Source organism: Bos indicus x Bos taurus, chromosome 13, assembly GCF_003369695.1.
Source record: "Bos indicus x Bos taurus breed Angus x Brahman F1 hybrid chromosome 13, Bos_hybrid_MaternalHap_v2.0, whole genome shotgun sequence".
NCBI lineage: Eukaryota > Metazoa > Chordata > Mammalia > Artiodactyla > Bovidae > Bos > Bos indicus x Bos taurus.
The window spans coordinates 17,206,101-17,231,278 of NC_040088.1; the positions used below are offsets into that span (position 1 = coordinate 17,206,101).

General features: G+C 44.6%; 1 protein-coding gene and 1 pseudogene across 2 annotated transcripts in view; both read right to left on the minus strand.

The window, feature by feature from the left end:
* Positions 1-13,682, minus strand: part of MANBAL (mannosidase beta like) — a 28,224-nt gene extending 14,542 nt beyond the window's left edge. The window contains exons 1-2 of one of the 2 annotated variants that reach the window (XM_027558589.1): positions 13,610-13,682; positions 4,043-4,251 (exon numbers count right to left, since the gene is read on the minus strand). In XM_027558589.1, the coding sequence (XP_027414390.1) occupies positions 4,043-4,192 (150 nt within the window). In that variant the 5' untranslated portion in view covers positions 4,193-4,251; positions 13,610-13,682. The remainder of the gene's footprint in view (positions 1-4,042; positions 4,252-13,609) is intronic. The other variant, XM_027558590.1, reaches the window with a different exon arrangement.
* A 5,736-nt stretch (positions 13,683-19,418) lies between these two features.
* LOC113902873 lies at positions 19,419-20,757 on the minus strand (annotated as a pseudogene).
* Between the last annotated feature and the right edge of the window lie 4,421 nt (positions 20,758-25,178).

Genomic DNA, 25,178 nt, shown 5'->3' on the forward strand with positions numbered 1-25,178 from the left:
ATGTCACACTCAATGGTGAAAAGCTGAAAGCATTTCCTCTAAGATCAAGAAAAAGGATGCCTACTCTCACCACTTTAATCCAACGCAACACTGGAAGTCCTAGCCACAGCAATCAGATAAGAAAAAGAAATAAAAGAAATCCAAATTAGAAAAGAAGTAAAATTTCCCTGTCTGCAGATGATACTATCTGTCTACCATACATACAAAATCCTAAATAGGCCACCAGAGAACTGCAAGAGCTCATTAGTGATACAGAAATCTGTTGTATTTCTATACATCAACAATGAACTATCAGAAAGAGCAATTAAGGAAACAATCTCATTTACCATCATGTCAAAAAGAATACAGTACCTAAGAATAAACCTATTAATACCTAAGGAGGTAAAAGACCTGTACTTGGAAAACTATAAGACACTGACAAAAGAGATGGAGGATGACACAAACTGATGGGAAGAAATCCCATGCTCTTGGATTGGAAGAATCAATATTGTTAAAATGACCATACTACCCAAGGCAATCTACAGAATCAATGAAATCCTGTCAAAATACCAAGGGCATTTTTCACAGAACTAGAGCAAATAATTTTAAAACTTGTATGGCAACACATAAGACCCCAAATAGCCAAAACAACCTTGAGAAAGAAGAACAGAGCTGGAGGAATTATGCACTCTGACTTCAGACTATATAAAGCTATAGTAATCAAATCAGTATTGTAATGGCACATAGATCAATGGAACAGAACGGAGCTCAGAAATAAACCCATGCTCTTATGGTCAATTAATTTACAACGAAAGAGACAAGAATATATAGGTGAAAAGACAATGTCTTCAATAAATGGTGCTAGAAAACTGAAAGTGAAACAAGTAGTGTTTATTAGGAGGAAAAAGAGTAAGTATGGACAGACACACAGGTGAGCTCAGAGAATTTCACCTTCATGGTGGTTTTATTATAATCACTTTTATGGGGCATTTCTTCCAGGTTTTCCTTCAGCCAATAACCTTACTTTGCCTGGTTCTGAGTCTGTACTTGGCATCATTATATTTCAGGGCCCTTCCATGTGAGCCCACGCATCTCTTGGCCAAGATGGATTCTAGCGAAGGGGCCTATGGGTAAGCTGACATCACTTACTACAAGCTGACATCTCCTCTCGTTACCTCCAAGGAGCCTTTCTGGCTATGTGTAGTTGAGAAAGTCTCCTTGACTTTGAGAATGAGAAATATGTGGTCTTTTATCTCTTAACTGGGCAGGCTCAGCCCTTCTCTCTCCTGCTGTTTTGGAGTAGCTGTCCAGAGGGGAGAAACAAGCTGTTCACCCAGAGGCCCATCTAGCTCTTGCCTCTGCTCCACATTCCCTCCTAAGAGACCTCATCCTCTCTCATGGCTTTAACTATATCTTGCTGCTAAGTCGCTTCAGTCGTGTCCGACTCTGTGTGACCCCATAGACGGCAGCCCACCAGGCTCCCCCGTCCCTGGGATTCTCCAGGCAAGAACACTGGAGTGGGTTGCCACTTCCTTTACCAACACATGAAAGTGAAAAGTGAAAGTGAAGCTGCTCAGTCCTGTCCGACTTCTAGCAACCCCATTGACAGCAGCCTACCAGGCTCCTCCATCCATGGGATTTTCCAGGCAAGAGTACTGGAGTGGGGTGCCATTGCCTTCTCTGTAATTATATCTTGAAGTGAAGTGAAGTGAAGGGACTTCAGACAGTAAAGAGTCTGTCTACAATGTGGGAGACCTGGGTTCAATCCCTGGGTCGGGAAGATTCCCTGGAGAAGGAAACGGCAACCCACTCCAGTACTCTTGCCTAGAAAATCCCATGGATGGAGGAGGTTGGTGCAGGCTGCGGTCCATGGGGTTGCAAAGACAGACCCTCCTCCTCATACAGACCAGTAGATACAACTGCCTACTTGATATAATCACCTGGACATTTTAAAGGCCTTTGTTAAAAACTGAACCCAGCATGCTCCTTCCCCAGATATATAATCTCCAGAATATCCTGTTAAATAAGGAAACATGTAAAACTGTGTTTAGTATCGTTTGTACATCAAAGGGAGAAAATAAATGAATAAATAAATATCACACACACATTACATTTGCATACACCTTCAGAAAAAAGAAACAAAAGGGGGATAAATCAAATAAAAATGGGTGCCTACCGGGGAGGAAGGGGAAAGGGTGCAAGATATACAGATTCAAGGAGATTTCTGTAACTGCATCCTGTTACACAGTTTTGACTTTGGCAAAATTTGTAATATAAAAGTTTACATAATTTTAAACTAAATCAAAAGGAAAAACCTCTAAAAGTGAAAAACAAAATGAAGCAAATCAGTGTTATGTCATGGTGGGAGTATACCAATGTGAAGAAAAGGCTTCTAAACACAGTACTCTGAATATATATACATCCCAAACTGGGACACATTTGGGGGCCCAGAAAGAAACATAAAGAAATCATGAATTTCATTCTAAATCTTACTGTTAATAGAGAAAAATAACATAGTTATTTGAAAGCTATAATAAGTATGTTTCAGGTGTGCTGAACAAAGTTTACATTAAAAAAAAAAAGTAAACTGCTGTCCTTAGAAAACCCAGCTTGCAAAGCTGGCCCTTGGCTGACATTTGGGAAACTGGATTTCGGGTGGTTCCCACAATTCCCAGAACTGATAAGAATGGCTCACTATGCCTAACCTGTCTGTGGAAACAACATGGTTTATGTTGAAAACCTGCCTTCCTGCTGGAAGTCTGGAATTTTGGTTTGTGTTAGGCAGAGGGTGCTTATGTGATCTGTCCCCAGTAAAACCCTAGGCAATGAGTCTCTAATGGGTTCCCTTGGTAGACAGTCTTTCACACAACTGGATGGGGTTCCCATTGAAAATCAAAGCTTTATTGGTCAAGATTGGAGGTTGCTAGAGTCCAAACTCACAACTCTGAAAACTAATAGAGGGAAAAAATCAAGCATTTATCCTGCCTTTTACTATGAACAGCATTTCAGACTAATCATATAGGTGTGACAAAAACATCTTCTTCACTGAAGAATTCCAGGTAATAAAATGCAGAAGGAAAAATGGCTCTAAGCAATGATCAATGGATGCTAAAACCATTTAGGTGAAAGAGGGATGAAGATTTTGTAACAGAGGGATCAGCTATGACCACCTGAACCCACGGATATCTTAGAATCTCTATATGACAGACAGACACTAACTGCCTGTTGATTTCAAAGAACAAGACACCCACAGCACTAGCTATGAGGTGGTCTCACTAAATAACTGGACCTGAATTGAATCAAGCCTCTAGACTGCACTTCTCATTGACAGAAAATACGAGGAACAAGTTGAACATGTCAGATGACACCACACAGAAGCAATCAGCCAAATCCTGGATGTGGTAGACGATGACCTACCTCCTCCAACAAATCAGTGTCACGAGAAAAGTGAAGGTAGGGTGGAGGAAGGAGGCTGTAGAGCTACAGAAATACAGACCTAATGAATAAAAGCCGAAATAACAAGAAAGTCAATCTGATTACATCACTCTTCTTTAAAAGCCCTGGGCCCCCACCCCCACTCTTCTGGCTGTACCTCTCATCACGTCCCCTCTGTGCTCTGGCCACAGTCACCTGCATTCAGGGGTGAGCCCATTCCTTCATTCCTTGGGTCCCTACACATGCAGTTCCTTCTCCCTGGGAGAGAAGTGTAAGTTCAGGTCCTCCCCCTGTTACACACCTTCTCAGTACCCTGTACAGGGAAATGTGTATATTTGTTTCATATCTGCCCTTCTCCCAAAGACTAGAAGTTCCTTGAGGGCAGACACCACATCTTTCAGCAGAGTCTGACACATGGTAAGTAGGTACTAAATAAAAATCTGTTTCTCACACATGCAAACAAACAAGGTATGAACCACATGGCCAGTGCCACCAGGTGGGAATTTGGAGACACTTTAAATCAATCAAGCCCCGCATAATCCCGGCTAGTCTTCACGGCTGTGAAGTCTGTAATTTTCAGGACCCAGAACCCAGCCTGAGGAGCTGAGGCTCACGGAGAAGGACTCACCGCCTCGTGGGACTTGGGAACAGGAATGATGATGGCCAGCACGCAGATGAGCTGGAAGATGGCCCCCAGGAAGAGTCCATACCGCAGCAGGTTCTCCAGGAACGTGGGCTCAGGCACCTCGGGAGGGGAGAAGTCCAGGTCGGAAGCCATGGCCCCAGCTGCCTGCTGCCTGAGGTCCCCTCCAACTCACCGCTCTCCAGAGCCAACTTCTAAATTCAAAGAGTTAATGTCACGTTTCCACAACTGATGTTTAAACGGTTCCACTTACACAAACACGCCCACATACATGCAAGAATATGTAAAGCAACTGTGGTGAAATGTTAACAGCTCTTGAATCTAAATGGAGGATATGCGCAGAGCCACCGAATCATTCTTTCAATTTTCTTCTATGTTTTAAATCTTTTCCAAATATGAAGTTACAGAAAATAAATAAATGTAAACACTTCAACAAAAATCTCAAATCAACATACATTTGCTGAAGGTCTGCTCTGTTTCAGGTTTTCTTTACTTGTTCACTTATACATCCAGTCATTCATTTAACAAATACTTATTGAACACCAAGCACTGAAGGCTGAGCAAAACAGTCTTCTCTTCTCTCGAGGCCAACTTCTAAGGACAGAAGGACAGAGGAAGACAAAGAACTCATCCAGATGGAACATGCCAGCTAGTGGTCACTGTTTGAAAAAAAGCTTCAGAAGGGCATCATTTTATTTTGTATAGAGTGACAGGAAAGGCCTCTCTGAAGACAAGACAGGAACGAAGTGGCGGAGACGGGAAGCGTGAGAGTGAGGCAGGGCGGCATCTCTGGGAAGTGTAGCCCAAGCAGAGAGAAAAGCAAGTGTAGAGGCCTGTGGTCAGGGATATGAGTCCAAAATGGCCAGAGACGAGTGCAGGAGGGAGAAGGAGGAGGTAAGATAGAGAGGAGAGGGACTGACCTGGAAGCACCCTGACACTCTGATTTTATGAAGTCGCCACAGAAGGGTTTTGAGCAGAAAAGTGACATGATCTGACTTACATTTTAAGTAGGGCAAGAATGGACATGAGGAGACCCGTGAGGAGGCTACTATCAGTAATCCAAATAAGAGATGCTGGGGACACAGACGACAGGGGCAGTGGTGGTCAGCGGTGGCAGGTCCAGTCTCAATCCACCTCTCCAGACCCTCCTTTCACCAGAGCCCCCAACTCCTAACACCCTGGTCAAGCTGAAAGACCTGCCTGTAATTCTCCAAGAGCACTGAGCTCTTTCAAATCCTAGGCCTTTACCCAAACTGCATACTCTGCCAAGAATGCCCTCTCCCACTCTGACCGCTTGCCAAATCCCCACTCTGCCTCTAAGGCTGAGCTCATATCACCTCCTGAGCATGCTTTTAGCACTGCCCTCCTCCTGTCCTGGACTGAACTGCTCCCCCTCTACCACAGCACCCATGAGTGGCTTCCTCTGGCCCACCCCAATTTTCTCAAGAAAGGGGAAAAGTTTTGGGAACCAGACCCATCTGACTCCACAGCCCTTTGTATTTTCAGGGATCTATGCCACAAGGAAACTTTCTGCTAAATCTAGGCTGTCTGATATCATGGTCATGATATCACGTGGCTATTGAGAGTTGAAACACAGCTAGTCCAAACTGAGATGGCTGTTAAGTTAGATACACACACAATTTATAAGCAAGGATGATCCTAAGAATGAAAAATATCTCACTAGCAATGTTTTATATTGAATCCATATTGATGGCATGTTGAAAAGATACACTGGGCTAAATAAATTATCAATTTCATCTATCTTAAAAAAAGAACAAAGTTGGAGGATTCACTTTCTGATTTCAAAATGTATTATAAAGCTACAATAATCAAAAGAGTGTGATACTGGCATAAGAATCTAGGGCAATGGAACAGAATAAAGAGCACAGAAGTAAATCCTCACATATACAGTCAACTGATCTCTGAACAAAGGTGCCAAGACCATCCAATGGGGAAGGATAGTTTTGTTAACAAATAGTACTGGGAAAACTAGATATCCACATGCAGAAGAATGAATGGAAGTTAACTCAAAATGTTTCAAAGAACTAAACTTAAGAGCTAAAACTATTAAACTTATTGAAGAAAACACAGGAGGAATCTTTATGACATTGGATTTGGCAATGACCTCTTAGATGCCAAACCACAGGCAACAAAAGAAAAAATAAACTGACTTCATCAGAATTGAAGATTTTTGTGCATCAAAGGGCATTATCAAGAGAGTGAAAGACAAACTGGCAAACAGTTTGGCAGGTTCTAAAAAACTTAAACCTAAAATTATCATATGATCTAGCAATTCCACTCCTAAGTATATATACCCAATAGAATTGCAAGCATGGACTCAGATACTTGTACACCAATGTTCACAGCTACACTATACACAATAGTGAGAAGACAGAAACAACCAAGTATCAATCAACAGATGAGCTGATAAACGAAATGTGGTATATTATATATAAACACCCACACGTATGTTTACTCGGCTGTTGAGATGAATAAAATTCTGACACATGCTACTACATAAATGAATCATGAAAACACAGTTAAGTGAAATAAGGCAGATGCAAAAGGACAACATTGTATGATTCCACTTGCTAGGTACCTAGGAAAGGCAAACTCATAGAGACAGAAACTAGACTATAAGGTTACAGGGACCTGAGGAGGGGGGATGGAGTAATGGTTACTGTTTAACGGGTACAGAGTTGCAGCCTGGCATTATGAAAACGTTCTGGAAATAGTGGTGATGGTTACACACGCTGTACACTTAGAAGTGGTTAAAATGATAAATTTTATGCTATGGATACTTTACCACACACAAAAAAACTGTACCTATTTCTTCTTACTTTTTAAACATAGCTACTAGAAAACTAAATTAAACACGTGGCCTGCGTTATACCCCTATGGATGGCTCTGCGTTTGCCCGAAAAGCTTCCTCCGCTTTGGCTCTGACACTTCGTTGCTCTGCAACATTTTTCCAACATGAACGCGGAGTGACTAAAGGATGACAAAAATGATCTTTGAAGTGAATAGACTGGGGGGTTTATGCAAATACACATGGTCTACCTTTTAACCTAGTCTCTTAGGAAGGTCATGCGCCTGTGCCAACAAGGTGGCCATTGTTCCACGCCACTCCTGTCTCCCTTGGGAATGGTTTTCAAAGTCTGAGGTTCACTCCCCCACCCCCAAACCCTCAGAGCTGGCAGATCTTATCCTCCCAGAAAAGATCTGACTTCTGGAAAGAACCCAACATCATCTGGATCGCAGGGTGGTGAATCAGGTGGAGCCTCAAGCCCAGGAATACCATTTTTGGTCAAATACAAGGTATGACGCTCAGACCCTCGGCAGATTGTTTGTAGTGGCTCAGACACTGGCTCTGAAGTGAATTCCAAGGCGGCTGCAAGAACAGCTTCACGAGAGGAAACATACAGCCAGGCAGGGCACTGCATCCTCATACTGTGTGCATAGCAAGGCATAAAGAAGGTCTCTCATTTTTCAGTTACACCTCATAAATACACACTTTTTAAAAATGCCCTTGGCCCTAAACTTTACCTTTAAGGCTGTAACCAGCCTAGGGGGTTTATCAATATTTAGATTTATTAGTGTTACTAACAGCAACATTGTTAAGAATATTTCTAATACAATAAAAACATGGGGCCAAGAGTCAGGCTAGGGGCACAGACTCTGCTTCTATTACCAATTAGCTACACTTTGGACCAATCTAGAGACTTATTGATGTTCTCAGGAGCCAAACAACAATAATGCATTCAAAGCTATGATGCATTTAGAGTTTTTTTTAAATAGCAATTAGGCAACACCTAACAAGAGTCATAAAAGTGATTATTATATCCTTTGACTGAGTAACTCACTTCCTGGAATTTACAGTAAGGAAACAATTCAAAAGAAGAAAAAGGCTTCAGGTACAAAAAAAAGAGTTCATGGCAGTGCTATTCAGAATACTGAAAACCAGGAAGCAACTCAAGTGTCCAACAATAGAGAAGCCACGATGTACCGTAATGTTAACCCAATTATGGTATACCATGGCATGTTGCCCCTTGGCTTAAACAGCAAATACAGATGTTGTGTATCAGGCCAGTGCAAAGTCTTTGCAAATTTATATTACATGAAAAAATTAAACAATTACATAAACACTATCACTGCAACCATGTATAAATTGTGATTTCACTGGCTAAAGATCAAAAGAGGCCATAAGAAAATGTAAATAGTTGCTATTAAAAGTGAAGGGGCCATACGTTTTAATTCAGGGGAGAATCTTATTGAAAAAATTAATATAATCTAAAAGAAAAATCCATGCCCTATCTGCTCTCTTCATAAAACTTTTTATAGAGTCTAATGAAATGTTGCCCAGGAGAACTTTCTGCAATGACTGAAATGTTCTATGCTTCTGCTCTCCAATATGGTAGCCACATGTGGCCAGTAAGCACTTAAAGGAGGACTGAGGAACTGAATTTTTCATTTTAACTTCAATTAATTTATAAATCATCACATGTGGTTAGAGGACTCCCAGACTGGACAGCACAAGTATAACCAGAGGATAGCTGTGGTAATGTTCTAGAAAACATAAAATGCTCTCTACATCCTGTGTCTGCTTTAGAACTCCTGTCTAGTTTTCTCTGCACCCGTACTTTACTTCCTCGCCCGCCTGCCTGGATTTCTGGGTTTTCCTTTCCTGACTACAGAAGTCACAAGAGTGCTACTCATCCTTTGGCTCCCAATGAAGAAGCTCTTAGCTCTGACTCCGTGACAGGCTTTGCTCCCCGACCCCCTCCACTGTCACAGCAGATCATCTGCTAGATGAGCACAGTGCTTTACAGTCTAACTCATTCAATTCACAACCATTACAGACAGGGGGTATCACTAATAAGGATGAGGAAACCGAGGCTCAAAGAGGTTATGTGGCCTACCCAGGGATTACTTGGCTGACAAGGAGCAAAGTCAGGATTCAAACTGCCTGGTGGGTAAGACTGAAACTTACCTGGGGGTCAATGGTTCTCAAACTGCAGGTTTTGGCCCATTAGTGAGCCATGGAAACCATTAAGGGGCTTGCCGCTGACACTTTTTAATTTTATTAACCAGTATAATAGACAATATCACATTAGTAAGGGTGAGCATTATATCTTGAAGCTTTTTTTTTTTTTTCCAGTTATATCCATCTACATCCCAGCATGCATGTTCTGGGTCAAAATTCATTTCTTATTGTTTGAGAAATACCACACAGTCTAATATTCTTATTGTTCCACTATAATAAGCTCCTGAGGTAGCTGGGACCCAGGGTCCATTTTGAGTTTGTTCCAGGGACTGACACAAATATCTGGTAACTGATCAAACCTGTGCTTGTTTCCCATCTTTAAAGAGCAGCCTCATTTAACAAGGGGGGGGAGCTGAGAGGCACGGGGCCTACGTAGGCTCGCCCACTGAATCAAGGCAAAGCTGAACATCCTGCTATGTCTCTAACCCTGTGGTGCTCCAGACTTGCTTAAGAGCAAAGGTTTGGTTTGTTTGTTTGTTTTTTAACACATGGGGATACTCGTACCCCCACTGGAATTTAATAAAAAGTACAGACTCATTTTGGAGAAGGAAATGGCAACCCACTCCAGTATTCTTGCCTGGAGAATCCCATGGACAAAGGAGCCTGGTGGGCTACAGTCCATGAGGTCGCAGAGTTGGACACAACTAAGCAACTAACACACACACACAGACCCATTTATTATCAAACATGGAAAATAATTTCATAAGGTCATCAGACCCCTTGAGGCTCATCCATGAATATCAGACACCAGTGGTCTGAGACATTCATTAACTTAACACAGAGTTACTGAGTCCCAGCCATGGAGTTTCTATACAATCAGAGGCACCCAAACACAAAGATATAATGTAATGTCGGCAGTGAGTAGTATGAGAAAATATAGAGAGGGAGGTAAGGAGTGCCATTTTATATGAGGTGGTCAGGGAAAGGCCACCCTGAGAAGGCAACATTTCAGCAGAGGCAAAGAAGAAAGTGAAAGAACAAGTTATTTCAACATCTGTTAGGTACCCCAAGACGGAGGAGAACAAGGGATAAGGTCTGAGGCAGAAATGAACTTTATGATCAGAGGAGCATAAAGTGAGCAGCTGTTTAAGACCAGTAGGACTCTGGGTCAAAGGGCAGCCACTGGAAGGTTCTTAGCAAAGAAACATCATCTGACTCATTTTTAAAGGGTCCCTGTGGCTGCTGTATTGAGAACAGATTGCAGAGGGACAAGAATCTGAAACAGGGAGACTAGTTAAGAGGCTACTATACTAGTGGTAAAGAACTGAGTCCTCTAGGCAATGCAGGAGTCCCGGGATCAGTCCTTGAGTAGGGAAGATCCACTGGAGAAGGAAATGGCAATCCACTGCAGTATTCTAGCCTAGGAAATCCCACAGACAGAGGAGCCTGGTAGGCTACAGTCCATGGAGTCGCAAAAGAGTTGGACATGACTTAGCGACTAAACAACAATTATTAGTCAAAACGACACATCTGCACCAGGCAATGGCACCCCACTCCAGTACTCTTTCCTGGAGAATCCCATGGACGGAGGAGCCTGGTAGGCTGCAGTCCATGGGGTCGCTAAGAGTCGGATACGACTGAGCGACTTCACTTTCACTTTTCACTTTCATGCATTGGAGAAGGAAACGGCAGCCCACTTCAGTGTTCTTGCCTGGAGAATCCCAGGGATGGGGGAGCCCGGTGGGCTGCCGTCTCTGGGGTCGCACAGAGTCGGACACGAGTGAAGCGACTTGGCAGCAGCAGGCAGCAGTGGAGGTGGTAAATTCTCAGGTTATAGATACATTCTAAAGAGAGGGCCAACAGGATTTCTGGGATGAAATCTAAAAGAGAGAAATTAACAACGAGACCTGAAGGTGAAATTATTCTGTATGATACTGTAACAGTGAATATAAGATAGGAAGTATTTGTCAAAACCCACAGAACTTTACAGCACAAAGAGTAAACTTTAATGTACACAAATTAAAAAAAAAAAATCATTTAGGTATCCAAGATGGGATGTAGAATGTGACATTCTGAGTCGAAATATATTACAAATGGATGAGGTAATTTCACGGAAGGGGTAGGGGGAATGAGGTGCTGACCTCAGTAACTGTGGAAATGGACAGAATTGAGAAGACTAAAAGCAAGAGGAACTGTACATGGGCTGTTGTTTTCTGCATGGTATACAGTTAACAATTCTGAAACTATACACACACACTGGAATTGCACTATTGAGTCAATGGATGGCAGATGGTGGGAGCCAGGTTTGTTACAGTTGGGAATAGAAGGTTATAGATAAGCCAGAGGAGGCTGGATGGTCCACGTGGATGGATAAGTGTTGTGGATATCAGTAAAAGTCATATTTAGATTATTACAGACAGCTATATATATATATATATAGAAAGAGGGGCGGGGGAGAGGCTAGCTTACACACATATGTCTCTTGCCTCGCATTTTCTGAGAGGGCCTAGAAACGGGAATTCCAAACAGTAGCAATAAGCACACCTAGCACCCAGACCTTGGTGTCTAATATGATTCTCCAATACAATGAGCCAGGGGCTCCTTAGAGAAACGGTTAACTCTAGGACTGAAGCAGGAAATATATAAGATGAGCCTGTAACAGAAAGTAAGAAAGTGTTCAAAAAAAACAAAACACATTGATCAGGGTATGTCAAAGGGATATAAGACCCACTTCGATGGCCAAAGCCAGAACAATCTGCCCAACAAAATAAATTAAGTAGTCCTGGATTATAATCCAAAGTATGAAAAGAATTATTCAAGGCCGTACTGATATTATTTAATAAGCAAACAAACTTCCCAAGGAGAATTTAAAATAATTTATGTAAATAATCTGTCTTAAAGTGTGAAGTATAACTCCACACTCCTTAAGGATGGGCTGTGCATAATGACTTCCTTCCAGGAGTACAATATGGAAGAGTAGTAGAAGGAGAGTAACTTTACAGTGGAAGAACTTGACTACTTCAAGCTAGTGATCTGGGGTAACATCGACAGTGATGACGTATACTGACAGTACGTACCCCACTGTGACGGTGTGAGGTACACACAGCATAGTATATACCCTGTGAGGTGATGAGAATGGCACTTTACCTCCGGGATCTTCCTCCCCCAAACCTGTAACTCCAATGTCATCATAAGAAAAACATCAAACAAATCCCAAACGAGAGTCATTTTATAAGATATCTGACCAGTAATACTCAAAACTGTCAAGAAGACTTTTCTACACGAAAAGTCTGAGAAACTACCACAGTCCTAGAAACCTAAGGAGACACGACTAAACATAATGTGGGATCCTGGAACAGAAAAAGGACTGAGCAAAGAAAAAACTGAGCAAATCTGAAGAAAGCATGGACTTTAGTTAGTTACCAATACTGGTTCATTAACTGTGACATAAATATTATACTAATGTAAAATGTTAATAATAGGGAAAATTGTTGGGGGGACATATGCGCCACTCACTGTAGTATCTTTAGAGTAATTTTGAAAATCTAAAATTATTCTAAAATTAAGTTTATTGGAAAAAAGTCAACATTTCAAAATAAATAACCCTTCAAACATGTATAGATGTCCAGACTTAGCAAACAGAAACTAAGTCTTGTCTAACACAGAAAAACCCAGATTCCAAGTATCTTGGTAGGGTATCCTTGGCTTCTAATGAAATGATTTTAGAATTCTGCTCTGAGACTTCAACTGGAACAGAATGGGTAACAGAAAATCAGTGTCAGGAATTACTAACTACCCTGTGCTGTTTACCCAGACCCCTCCCATTACAACAAATTCCCAAGAACTGCTCAAAACTGAGTTCGAATTTTGTCCTATGCAAAGATAAGCCATCTCCCAGAGCAGTAAAAGCTGGCAGCCAGTGGGCTGAAAAAGACGGGCAGATGTCCTGTAAAATGTCATTCTGATGTGGTTGCCACAAGAAAAAATGTGGTTTCACAGATTCATTTCTCACTTCTCTCAAAAAAAAAAAAAAAAAAAAATCAGCAAACACGCATTGTACATTTATTAGGCCTTTTGCATTCACCATCTCATTTAACCCTCCAATCAACTCTATACACCCATTTTACAGAGGATAAAACTGAGAACCAGAGAAGCAACCAGAGCTCGCCCACAGTTACCGAGTAATACGGTACACTAAGGATCCGAACCCCGGCCAGACTGACTCCGGAGCTCTGGCTCCTCCGAATGCTCCGCCCTTGGGAAGAAAGGCCAGGTCACAACTGTGAGGAGCACCGGGTCTGGTCCCAGCTCAGAGTTAAGGCGCTGGACACGAGCAAAGCAAGGCCCTCCGCCACCCTGGGAGTCAAACTCCCCTCCGCAAGTAACTTCCGAACAAGCGACCCAGGAAGTTATTTGCGCCAAACACGGAGCGGTCCCCGGGCCAGCAGAGCAGCGCCTCCGGGACAGGGGCAGCGGCGCCGGAGCCTAATCCCCGCTCCTGTACCACAGCCTCGGCGACGACGCCCCGCCCCGAAGCCCGAACCGACCGCGGGGGCTTCGGTACTCACCTCCCGCGCCGCCGCGCAGCGCCCCCCGGAAGTGGTTTCTTGCGACCTTGGGGCCCGGAAGTGACGCCCCTAAGCAACCAGCTGGCTCGGTTCCGCCCCTCCGCGTTGCTAGGGTTGGTGGATCCAGGCTGCTGGGCTTTGTTAGCCTTTTGTCCCAACCCTGTGGTTTGGAGCTGGAGAGAGGCCTACAGAAGTGAAAGCCAGGTTCCCTCGATTCTCTAAGGCTCTGTATCACAGCCCATTTCAGCAAACATTTATACACGTTTATAGACGCCTTCATTTTTTTTTTTTTAAGTTTGATTTACAAACTAGTTTGTAAGTTTTAGGTGTGTTTGTAGTGGTGTGTAAGTTTTAGGTGTACAGCAAAGTGATTCAGCTATATATATATATATTTTTTTTATTCTTTTCCATTATAGGTGGTTATAAGATATTGAATATAGTTCCCTGTGCTATACAGTAGGCCCTTATTGTTTATCTATTTTATGTTTGTTGTTGTTGTTGTTGAGTCGCTGAGCCACGTCTGATTCTTTTGCGACCCCATGGACTGTAGCCTGCCAGGCTTCTCTGTCCATGGGATTTTCCAGGCAAGAATACGGGAGTGGATTGCCCTTTCCTTCTCCAGGGGATCCTCCCAACCCAGGGATTGAGCCTGCATTTTCTGCATCTCCTGCTTTGTCAGGTGGATTCTTTACCACTGAACCTCTAGAGAAACAAGCCCATTTTACACATAGTGTATCTGTTAATCCCAGACGCCTAATTTATCCCTTCCCCTCATCCTGTTTGGTAACCATAAGTTTGATTTCTATGTCTGTGAGTCTATTTCTGTTTTATAAATAAGTTCATTTGTATCATTTTTTAAAGGATTCCACATGGAGGTGATATCGCATGGTATTTGGGCTCCCCTGGTGGCTCAGATGGTAAAGAATCTGCCTGCAATGCTGGAGACTTGGGTTCAATTCCTGGGTTGGGAAGATTCCTGTGGAGGAGGGCATGGCAACCCACTCTAGTATACTTGCCTGAAGAATCCCCATGGACAGAGGAGCCTGGTGGGCCACAGTCCATGGGGTCACAGAGAGTCAGACACAACTGAGCAACTAAGCACAGCACACATGGTATTTGGCTTTCTCTGATTTACTTCACTTAGTATAACAATCTTTAGGTCCATCCATATTGCTGCAAATGGCAATGTTTTTATGACTGAGTAATATTCCATTGTATATACATACCACATCTTCTTTATCCATTCATCAATTGATGGACATTCAGGTGGTTTCCATGTCTTGGCTACTGTGAGTAGTGCTGCTGTGAACACTGGGGTGCATGTATCCTTTTGAATTAGAGTTTTCTTGGACATATGCCCAGGAGTGGGATTGCTAGATCATTTGGTAACTCTAGTTTTTTTAAGGAATTTCCATACTTTTCTCCATAGTGACTGCAGCAAATTTACGTTCCCACCAACAGTATAGGAGGGTTCCCTTTTCTCCACATCCTCTCTAGCATTTGTTATTTGTAGACTTTTTAATGATGGTCCTTCTGACCATTGTGAGGTGATACTTCATTGTAGTTGATTTACACTGTATAGATGCCTTAATTCCATGTGAGGCCCTGAGCTAGGAGCCTGCAATGCAGAAAGGAGACAAGCACAGTTTTATAATTCAGACAGAAGCAAATTATTAAAATTCATTCAAAACATTCACCAAGTACCTACTCTATGGCTTGTGCTGGTTGTTGAACTAGACAGATGGAGTCTCTGCCCTCACAAAGCTTACAGTTTGAACCCACTATCATATAATGTGACAAGTGTTTGGATGGCAGTACAGTTCCTGACTGAGTGTGGGTTGGGCAAATAATGAAGGGGGAAGGGAACTCTAGTTGGACATGGTAATCAGCCTCCACTTTGGACCTGAATGATTTTTGAATCATAGGATCCATGCCCGTGTATAGCCCCTTCTCACACCAAATAGGGCTAACAGATAGTTAATAGGATATAATGGAAATCATGGAGTATGAGTTCCAAGATTAAGACATAAAAGATATTGTTCTTCCTCTTTGCGCTCTTTTCATCATTCATGAGGGATCCATATTATGATACTCAAGCAGCCCTGGGGAGAGGCTTGCATGAATGATAACTGAGTCTCTTGCCAACAACCACCTCCAACTTGCCAGCTATATGTGTGAGTCATCTTGGGAGTGGATCCTCCAGCTCCAGCCGAGCCTTCAGATGACTGCATCCCTGGCTAAAATCTTGAATATGATTGAGAGACCTTGAGCTAAAAACAACAAAATCACTCTTCAATTCCTGACCCATAGAAACGATTTTAAGTGTCTAAGTTCCAGGGTAATTTGCTTTCAGCATACAGAACTAGTACAGAGAAGATCAAGGAGGAGGAGGGGGATGCCAGAGATTCAAAAACAAGAATGAGACCCCATCTTTCCCTCAAGGAGTTCATTTTCTCCTAGAGGACACAGACAGAAATGATTATAATTCATTCAATATCCACTATCACCCTTACTGTGTGAGATGATCTGGAGGATCCAAGGATGTGTTTCTGCATTCATTCAACAGATATCTATAGTTTCTACTCTGAATCATACACTATGGAATCAGGAAGGCCAATAGTCAGTAGGTTGGTCCCTACCCTCTCTGTGTTTAGAGGTTAGGGGTTATCTGACACCTTCATTAATCAATTGCAAAGAAATGTATATTATTAACCATGAGATGTATAAGGAAGAAAGAAGAGGAAACCATGAGAGAGTAAATAACATGGGAAATGCAATCAAGAAAGGGTGATCAGGAAAGGTCTCTCTGTGGAGGTAATATTTAAACTAAGAAACAAAGGATGGATAGGAATTTGCCAGGCAAAAGAGGCATAAGGATAGTAGGAGGTGGGAAGGCTGTTGAAAAGGCTTGATGCGTAAAAGAGTGGGGAGAAGCTGAGGCCTGAAAGGTACAAATATTTAGGGGAATTCCCTGGTGGTCCAGTGGTTAGGACTTAGCAGTTTCAGAGCCCAGGTTCGATCCCTGGTAGGGGAACTAAGATCCCACAAGCTGCACAGCATGGCCAAAAAAAAAAGAGAGAGAAAGTAATGTACAGATATTTTAAGATAAGACTTGGTGTTTGTCCTGGAGGGGCTCACGGTGGGGTGTGGATGAGGAGGGCCATAGGAGATGGAGATGTCTTATGTTTTGAATTGTGTCCCCCAAAAATGATTTGGTGGAGAACCAACCCCAGTACTTCAGAATGTGATCGTATGCAGAGACATGGTCTTCGCAGAGGTAATCAAGTTAAACTGAGGTTATTAGGATGGACCCTAACCCAATATGACTGGTATCTTTATTAAAGGGAGAAATTTGGACACCATGCACACTTAGGGAGAATGCCATGTGAAGATGGAAGCAGAGACCAGGGTGATGCTTTCACAAGCCTAGGAATGACAAAGATCGCCAGAAAACTACAGGAAACCATGGGAGAGACGTGGAGGGATTCCTCCCCACAGCCCTCATCCTTGATTTCTGATTCCTAGCCGGCACAGCCGGAGAAGGCAATGGCAGCCCACTCCAGTACTCTTGCCTGGAGAATCCCATGGATGGAGGAGCCTGGTAGGCTACAGTCCATGGGGTCGCTAAGAGTTGGACACGACTGAGTGACTTCCCTTTCACTTTTCACTTTCATGCATTGAAGAAGGAAATGGCAACCCTCTCCAGTATTCTTCCCTGGAGAATCCCAGAGACGGGGGAGCCTGGTGGGCTGCCATCTATGGGGTCGCACAGAGTCGGACACGACTGACGCGACTTAGCAGCAGCAGCAGCAGCCGGCACAACTGTGAGAAAATAATTATCTCTTGTTGAAACCACCCAGTTTGTGGTACCACATTATGGCAGCCCTAGCAAACTAATACAGATGTGCAGGTGCTTTGAAACCTGTTAATATCAGTATCCAAATGTGAAATATTCCCAGCACGGCTGCTGCAAGCACAGCTACTTCCTTACTCTCTGGAAGCTTCTGGAGGGATCCATCTGAGTCTTACTCATCTCTGCGCCCTGCCTGGCTTCATTAGCACCACAGCACGGTGGAGAATTCTGCGGCATGCTCATTCTTATCCATAACATCTCTGTGAGGCACACTGTTTGCACGATGAAAGAGAAAAAGTTGCAAAAAGCATGGTGTCTGCTCTGAGAAACATTTCCAAACTAGATGAACGCAACAGGGTGAACCAGTTTGAAATGATTAATTATAGCTGCTATTTATTGAGTATTCACCAGGTGCCCAGCGCTTTACATATATCAATATTCTCCCAGCAGCTTCCCTGTAAAGCAGATATTATTATTCTCATCTACAGGTGAAGAAAAGCAGGACCGGAGAAGTTAAGCAACTTCCCCAAGGCCCCACAGAGATGGTGTGTATAACCACTGAGCTACCTAACCAAGCTGTTCAAGCCAGATGGGCATTCCAGGCTTGAGTGCTCTAGGATGAAGGGAAGGATCAACAGGGAACGAGGTATCCAGGAGGGCTTCATGAGGAAGGTGGCTCAATGTGGGTCCCAGATGATGGGCTGAATTTGGATATGGGCGAAGGAAAGTGGGGTTTTCCTGGTGGCTCAGACAGTAAAGAATCTACCTGCAATGCAAGAGACCCAGGTTTCTGAGTTGGGAAGATCCCCTGGAGAAGGGAATGGCTACTTACTCCAATATTCTTTCTTTTTTCGTCCTCTGTGATTTTTATTTTTAAAAAAATGTACAAAAGAGAACAATTTAAGGCCTATCAGAAATGTGGAGTCCCAGGCGGGGGCCCTGCCTCAGCCGGGTCTCTGCACTAGGAGGCTTGTCCAGCTGCCCATCATATTTTGTCCCTCTGGGACACAGCGGGTGTTCAGAAGCATACTGTGGCCCTACTCTGTCACCCCAGGCTGACCTCTGTCCCCACAGCCTGGGTTAATGCTCTGCTGTCCCTGTCTTGAAATTCTTAATTCTTGAACAAGTAGCCCCACGGCTTCATTCTGCAAGTTATGTAGCCGGTCTTGTCTGTCTTCCTTTGAACCTGTGTTTTTCAGGCCATGCAGTACCCAGGCAGTGCTCATGTGCTGGAGTGTGTGGAGGCACCCAGGCGCTCCAGCCTGGGACAGGAGTCTCTGGTTTTCAAAGGTTTTAAGGCTGGAGCCGCTGCACCTGCCACCCTTCAGCCCCACATGGCCCTGATGGTCTGCTTTCCTGAATACCTCGTTCCTAGGCGCTCTCGCCTCCTGGACCTTGCAGTATGGCCTCGACTGAGGTGCTTGCTCTCTGAGCCCCACTCCAAAGATGAAGGGGACAGTCTCCGAACATCAGTCAGCTCTGACCTTCTTTGACTTTTCCTCTTGCTTGCCTGCCTACCAAGCTCTTGTTCATACACCAAAGCCTTAGCTAAAATGCCCTTTCCCCAGGAAGCCTTCTCCACTCCCTCTTTGGACTCTCCCAGCTCGCGGTCCTTTCCTCTGGTCCTTGGGTCTGGAAGTATTTATGTCTGGTTCTGTCGCTCCCAGACTGGAGGTTTCTGAGGGAACATAGGCCGACACAGACTGGTCGAATGGTTTCTCAGATCCTACTGTGGGTATCTGGTACCTTATGAGGACCAGTCCAGATACGTCAAGACTCCAGACTGGCTCTTCCCTTGTGTGATGTTGGAATGGCCCCATTTTGTTCTGAGACTCAGTTTTCCCAACTTCAATGTAGTCAGCCCAGTCTGTTCTTCATCTAGCCACTCCTTGCTCATGTCCACGGTGGCTGGAAGCATGTGTAAACACCTTATCCTTTGAAGTTTCCACTTGATGCTCAGCAGGTCATGCAGCAGGGCCTCCTGGCCTCGGAGGGTGGGTTGGGATCATCCTCGGAGTACAGGGATGGTGGACGGTAGTGGAACTCCTGGATGTAGGCAAAGAAGGGGACTTCCATGCTCACATCAGGGTCTTGCAGTAGTGGCAAGAGGCTCTGTTCCATGGCTGCCACCTCCTCATCGGGCACCACCTCGGAGTACTCAGGAGGGGCTTCAGGCCGCTCTGGCAGGAACCCCAGCCCCCAGTCCATCAGGAAGCTGGCATGGCTGCCCACGCTGGATGAGCGGCTGCCGAAAGGGTACAGGGGGATGGTGCCTAAGACCAGTGGGAGCTCCAAGAGCAGCTTGGATGAGCCCGGGATGTCCACACAGACCTTGAGGGCATAGTCCACGTGTAGCAGACGACCGTGCAAGATAGAAGGACGGGAGGGATCCGCAGAGCCCGGCCCTGCCACAGTGCCCGCCGCCTGGGGCCCACAAGCTCCCCCGAGAGGCTAGCCACCACGGCTCGCTTCTGTTTTCGGGCACCTCGCTCCATGAAGGTCTGGGTCTGGACCACGGCTGCCCGAGGGAGCACGGGGCACGTGGAGCCGTTGTCAATCTCAGCGAAGACAGGGATCACTTCACCTGGTGTGTAGCCCTTGCCGTCGATCTTGGCTGAGAGGGAGACAAGGCCACGGTTATTGTACCAGGATTGGGCGATCTTTTCCCGAGCTCCGGCTTGAGGGGCCAGCAGAGCCGGTGTGTTGCTGTCCACAGGCTCAATAACAGTAAACGCCTTCTTTGTCCGATGGGCAGGGACCAGGGCCGGTGGAGGGTGGCTTTGATGCAGTATCTGACACTGCCGTGTTTGCCTTCAAAGGAAGTCACTAGCATCGGTGGCAGCTGGAAGCTGAATGGGAATTCATGACGCCCAGGAGGCAGCGTTGTGGTCTCTCCAGTGCCTTGTCGAACAGCATCGCCGCGGGGATACGAACTCGGCCCCTGGCTTCAAACCCCCGGCGGCTCTACGGCTGCAGCCTCAGAACTCGATCCCACCAGGCGCACACAGGCGCACTTGAAGGTCGGGCCAGAGACTCCACTCCAGTATTCTTACCTGGAGAATTCCCTGCACAGAGGAGCCTGGCGGGCTACAGTCCACCAAGTCGCGAAGAGTCAGACACGACTGAGCAGTTAACACATACACAAAGGAAAGTGAGGCACAAGACTTGCTTTTCCACCTCCAAACCTTTGCCTTTGTTGATGTCTTCACCTCTTCTCCCTGCTCTTCACAAGAGAGGCTCATTCGCATCACTCAGGGCTCATCCCAAACACTACCTTTTCAGAAACATTTCCCATGATCACCTTTTCTAGCTAGTTATTTTTTCTAGAAATGGCTCCAGCAGTGTTGTTCATCCCACAGGGTAGGGTCTTTTCTGCCCTATGATTGCTTGGACCAACTACATACAATGGAAGAGATGCTGTGTCCATCTCAGACTTCGCGCCCAACTGGCCTGAAGGTCAGCCATCAGCTAAGAGGTATGACCAGCCCTAGACCAGTGAGCTGTGAGAAGTCCAAGCCACATAGGGAGGAAGGGAATCTGAGCAGACACCAGACCTAGAAGTGAAGAAGCCATTTGGAGAGGTAGAAAGATAGACAGATGTGTGATAGAGCAAAGATGGTAGAATGTTAAGTGTAGAATCTAAGTGGTAGGCATAGCATGTGCTATACAATTCTTTCAACTTTTTTTTTTTTTTTTTTTTGTATATTTGAAATTTTTCACTACAAAGTTGTGAGCAAAAAAGAAACCATCTTGGAATGGGATGCCTCAGCCCCAAACACCTCAACTTATCCCACTTGGAGCAGAGGTGAACCTCTCTGCCCAGCCTTTCCCAAATTCCTGACCCACAAAATCATGGATGGATATTTTAGGCCACTAAGTTTTGGGGACTAGATTACAAAACTTCTCTAAGTAGATCTCTTTTACTTTCTATCACAGCTTCCTGCCTATTTCCTTTATAGCATTCATCACAGGTTGTCTTATGTGCTTGTTGTCATCAGTCTCTCCCCTTCTAGGATATAAACTCTGTCTCCATTGTTTACTCCTACCTCCCAGCACCTAGCACCCTGCCTGGGGTACGTGTAGGTTGAAATGAATGTTTGTTGAGTGAGCAGGACATGGAGCTCTTCTGAAGAGTACTACAAGAGAATATGGAATTCACAGAGTTGGGGAAAAACTGCCATTTGTCTCTTGGGCTGCCCAAAATCTGAACCCGCATTTGTGGGACTCCCAAGAGGTAGGAGGAGACAGGCCCCCCTCACTGTGGCAGATGGATGGGATGAACACACCCTCTCCTTAGGCTGGAGCAAAGATGCTGAACTTAACCACGACCCATCAGAAGCCCCCACTCCAGATTCTGAACCTGGGGCAGGAGTGCCAGCTCGAAGGGTCCCAAGTCTAGGGCCTTGTTCGGATCAACTGGATCCTGGCCACTCCTGACCTTGGGTGGTTCCTGCCTGAGCGCCTTCAGTCCTGCCGTGTTCCATTAACTCCTTCTCTGCCCTTAGGTTTGGCTCCAGCAAGAAACGAGGAATGTTGAGTGTGGTGCATCCTGGTAAATCCAGAATGTATCCATTGGTGAAGAAGCATATTTTATGTATTTCCCTCCAAATGGGGAGGACATACTTTATGTGCCAGAAAGGCAAGGAACACATTCATCTTGGAGCCAGCAGAGCCTAAACAATAGTGGAGGCTCATCATATTTTGGATTCTTTCTCTGGGCCTCCAGGAGCCTTCTAGCAGATAACCAACTCTGATAGTTCATGGACTGTTCTCTTGCTTTCTACAAGGTGTGAACTTGAACTAAAGGCTAGATTTCACACTTGAGTGTCTATAAACCCATGGTGGACTTCCCTGGTGGTCTAGTGGTTAAGACTCACCTGTCCATGCAGGGGACATGGATTTGATCTCTAGTCCAGGAAGATTCCATATGCTGTGGGGCAACTGGGCCCATGCCCCACAGCTCCTAAGCCTGTGCTCTAGAGCCTGTGCTCCACAAAAGAGAAGCCGCTATAATGAGAAGCTCATGTATCGCAACTAGAGAGTAGCCCCCACTCATGGCAACTAAAGAAGGCCCACACATATCAATCAAGACCCAGCACAGCCAAAAATAAATTAATTCGTTAAAAAAATTATAAACCCATGGTTTGTTGTTGTTGTCCAGTCACTAAACTGGACACATTTAGTGTCCATAGAAGCACACCAGGCTTCCCTGTCCTTCACTATCTCCCAGAATCATGTCCATTGAGTCAGTGATGTTATCCAACCATCTCAACCTCTGCTGACTTCTTTTGCTTTCAATCTTTCCCAGCATCAAGGTCTGTTCCCATGATGGTCATTGGTCATCAAGTTCGGCTCCTCACATCAGGTGGCCAAAGTATTGGAGCTCCAGCTTCAGCATCAGTAAACTCAGATCCTAATACTGTGCTCTAAAATATTCCAGGAGCATGTCTGCTTCAGAGGAGGAGAGGTTCACCCATGGGCTCATTAAGTCATCACACAGGACTTCTATCAGAAGGTAGAGTACACATCAACACCACAGAGGGTTTGCCCTTCCCAGGAAAATCCAGATGCTATAACTTGTTCTCAAGACCCCAGGTTTCCCACAGTTTTGAAACCTGAAAAGTTGTATCCAGCAGAAATTCACTGAGAGCCAACTATATGTCAGGGAAACACTGGAATAAGATCTTAGGCTCTGGTGAGAGAGACAGACATAGATACAAACGAACACAATAAGATATTTTGCGTTTCTACAAAAGAAGTGTGTGCAGAACGACATAAGAACCCAGAAGAAGCATCAGACTTTGCTTTCATTGATCATGGAGGGCATCCTAGAGTAGGTGACATTCAATCTCCAGGAGGAGGTTACAGCTGAAGCAAAGACCAGGTCAGGGCTCATACTTCCAGAGTACTGAAGTTCTGGAAAGAGTCCAGAGCTTCATCTCCTTGAAAATCCTTCAGCCATGGAAGCAGCAAAAACTTCACAGGAAGCCAGCATCTGGATGGTGCTAATTACCTCCACCTTTATGAAGTGCTGCATTAAACCAGGCACATGAAAAGATGTTCTGCATCACTAATTATCAGAGAAACGCAAATCAAAACTACAATAAGATATCACCTCACACCAGCCAGGATGGCTATCATCAAAAAACCCACAAACAATAAATGCTGGAGAGCATATGGGAACCCTCCACACTTTTGGGTAGGAATGTAGATTGGTAGAGCCACTATGGAAAACAGAATGGAGGTTCCTTAAAAAGCTAAAACAGGAGCTACCATATGACCCTGCAATCCCACTCCTGGGCATGTATCTGGAGAAAAACATGATCCCAAAAGATACACGCACCCCGATGTTCATTGCAGCACTGTTTACAATAGTCCAGACACGGAAGCAACTTAAATGTCCATCAGCAGAGAAATGGATAAACAATATGTGGTACATATATGCAATGGAATATTACTCAGTCATTAAAAAGAATGAAATAATGCCATTTGTGGCAACATGAAAGGACCTAGAGAGTGTCATGCTGAATGAAGTAAGTCAGACAGAGAAGGAGAAATATCATATGGCATCCCTCATGTGTGGAATCTAAAAAGAAATGATACAAATGACCTTAATTACAAAACAAAGACAGACTCGCAGACTTCATGAAGGAGATTCTAGCTGCCATGGGGAAGAATGGGGGGAAGGGATAATTAGGGAGTCTGGGATGCACATGCACACACCGTTATATTTAAAATGGATAACTAACAAGGACCTACTGTGTAGCACATGGAACTCTGCTCAATGTTATGCAGCAGCCTGGATGGGACCAGAGTTTGGGGTTTAGTTGCTCCATCATATCTGACTATTTGCAGCCCCATGGACTGTATGTAGGCCCCCAGGCTCCTCTGTTCATGGAGTTTTTCCAGGCAAGAATACTAGAACAGGTTGTCATTTCCTCCTCCAGGGGATCTTCCTGACCCAGGGATCAAACCAATGTCTCTTGTGTCTCCGGCATTGGCAGGCGGATTCTCTACCACTAACACCACCTGGGAAGCCCTTGGGGGAGAATGGATACATGTATATGAATATCTCTTCAACGCTCACCCGAAACTATCACAACAGTGTTTGTTAATCAGCTATACCCCAATACAAAATTTTTTTAAAAATCCACACTATTCAATTATGCACAACACAAGCAGAGTCATATTTAGTGGAGATCAGTTCACTTGTTCTGTGAAGGCACTTTTCCAGCTAAATAATGATGGTGCCTTTTAATTGTGCACTACCTTTCTTCTCGGGAGCTTTAAGTGGGACCATGTCCCCAGAGGAAGCCAGAAACTAGGTGTATCATCTCCATTTTGTAGTTGGATGAACTCAGTAAAGAGATCTGGCCCTAGGCACACAAATCGGAATCTTAACTCCTCCCCAGGGCCCAGCTCAAATTACCTTGTCTTAGAAGATTTTTTTGTTTCCCCCATCAGAATTCCCCTGCTGTACATGACCCTGGAAGAAGCTGAGAGAAATGGCTGAGCTTCACTTTCTACAGACCTTGTGTTAGACACTTGATCTGCAATTACTCACTTGATCCTGCCAACAAACAGGAGAGTGCATTCCCATTTCACAGCCAAGGAAACTGAGGCACAGAGATGCTGAGTGACGGGTCTTCGATTATACAGCTAATAAGTGTTAGGATTCAAGCCCAGGCCTCCAAGCCCTTTGTCTTAACCACACAG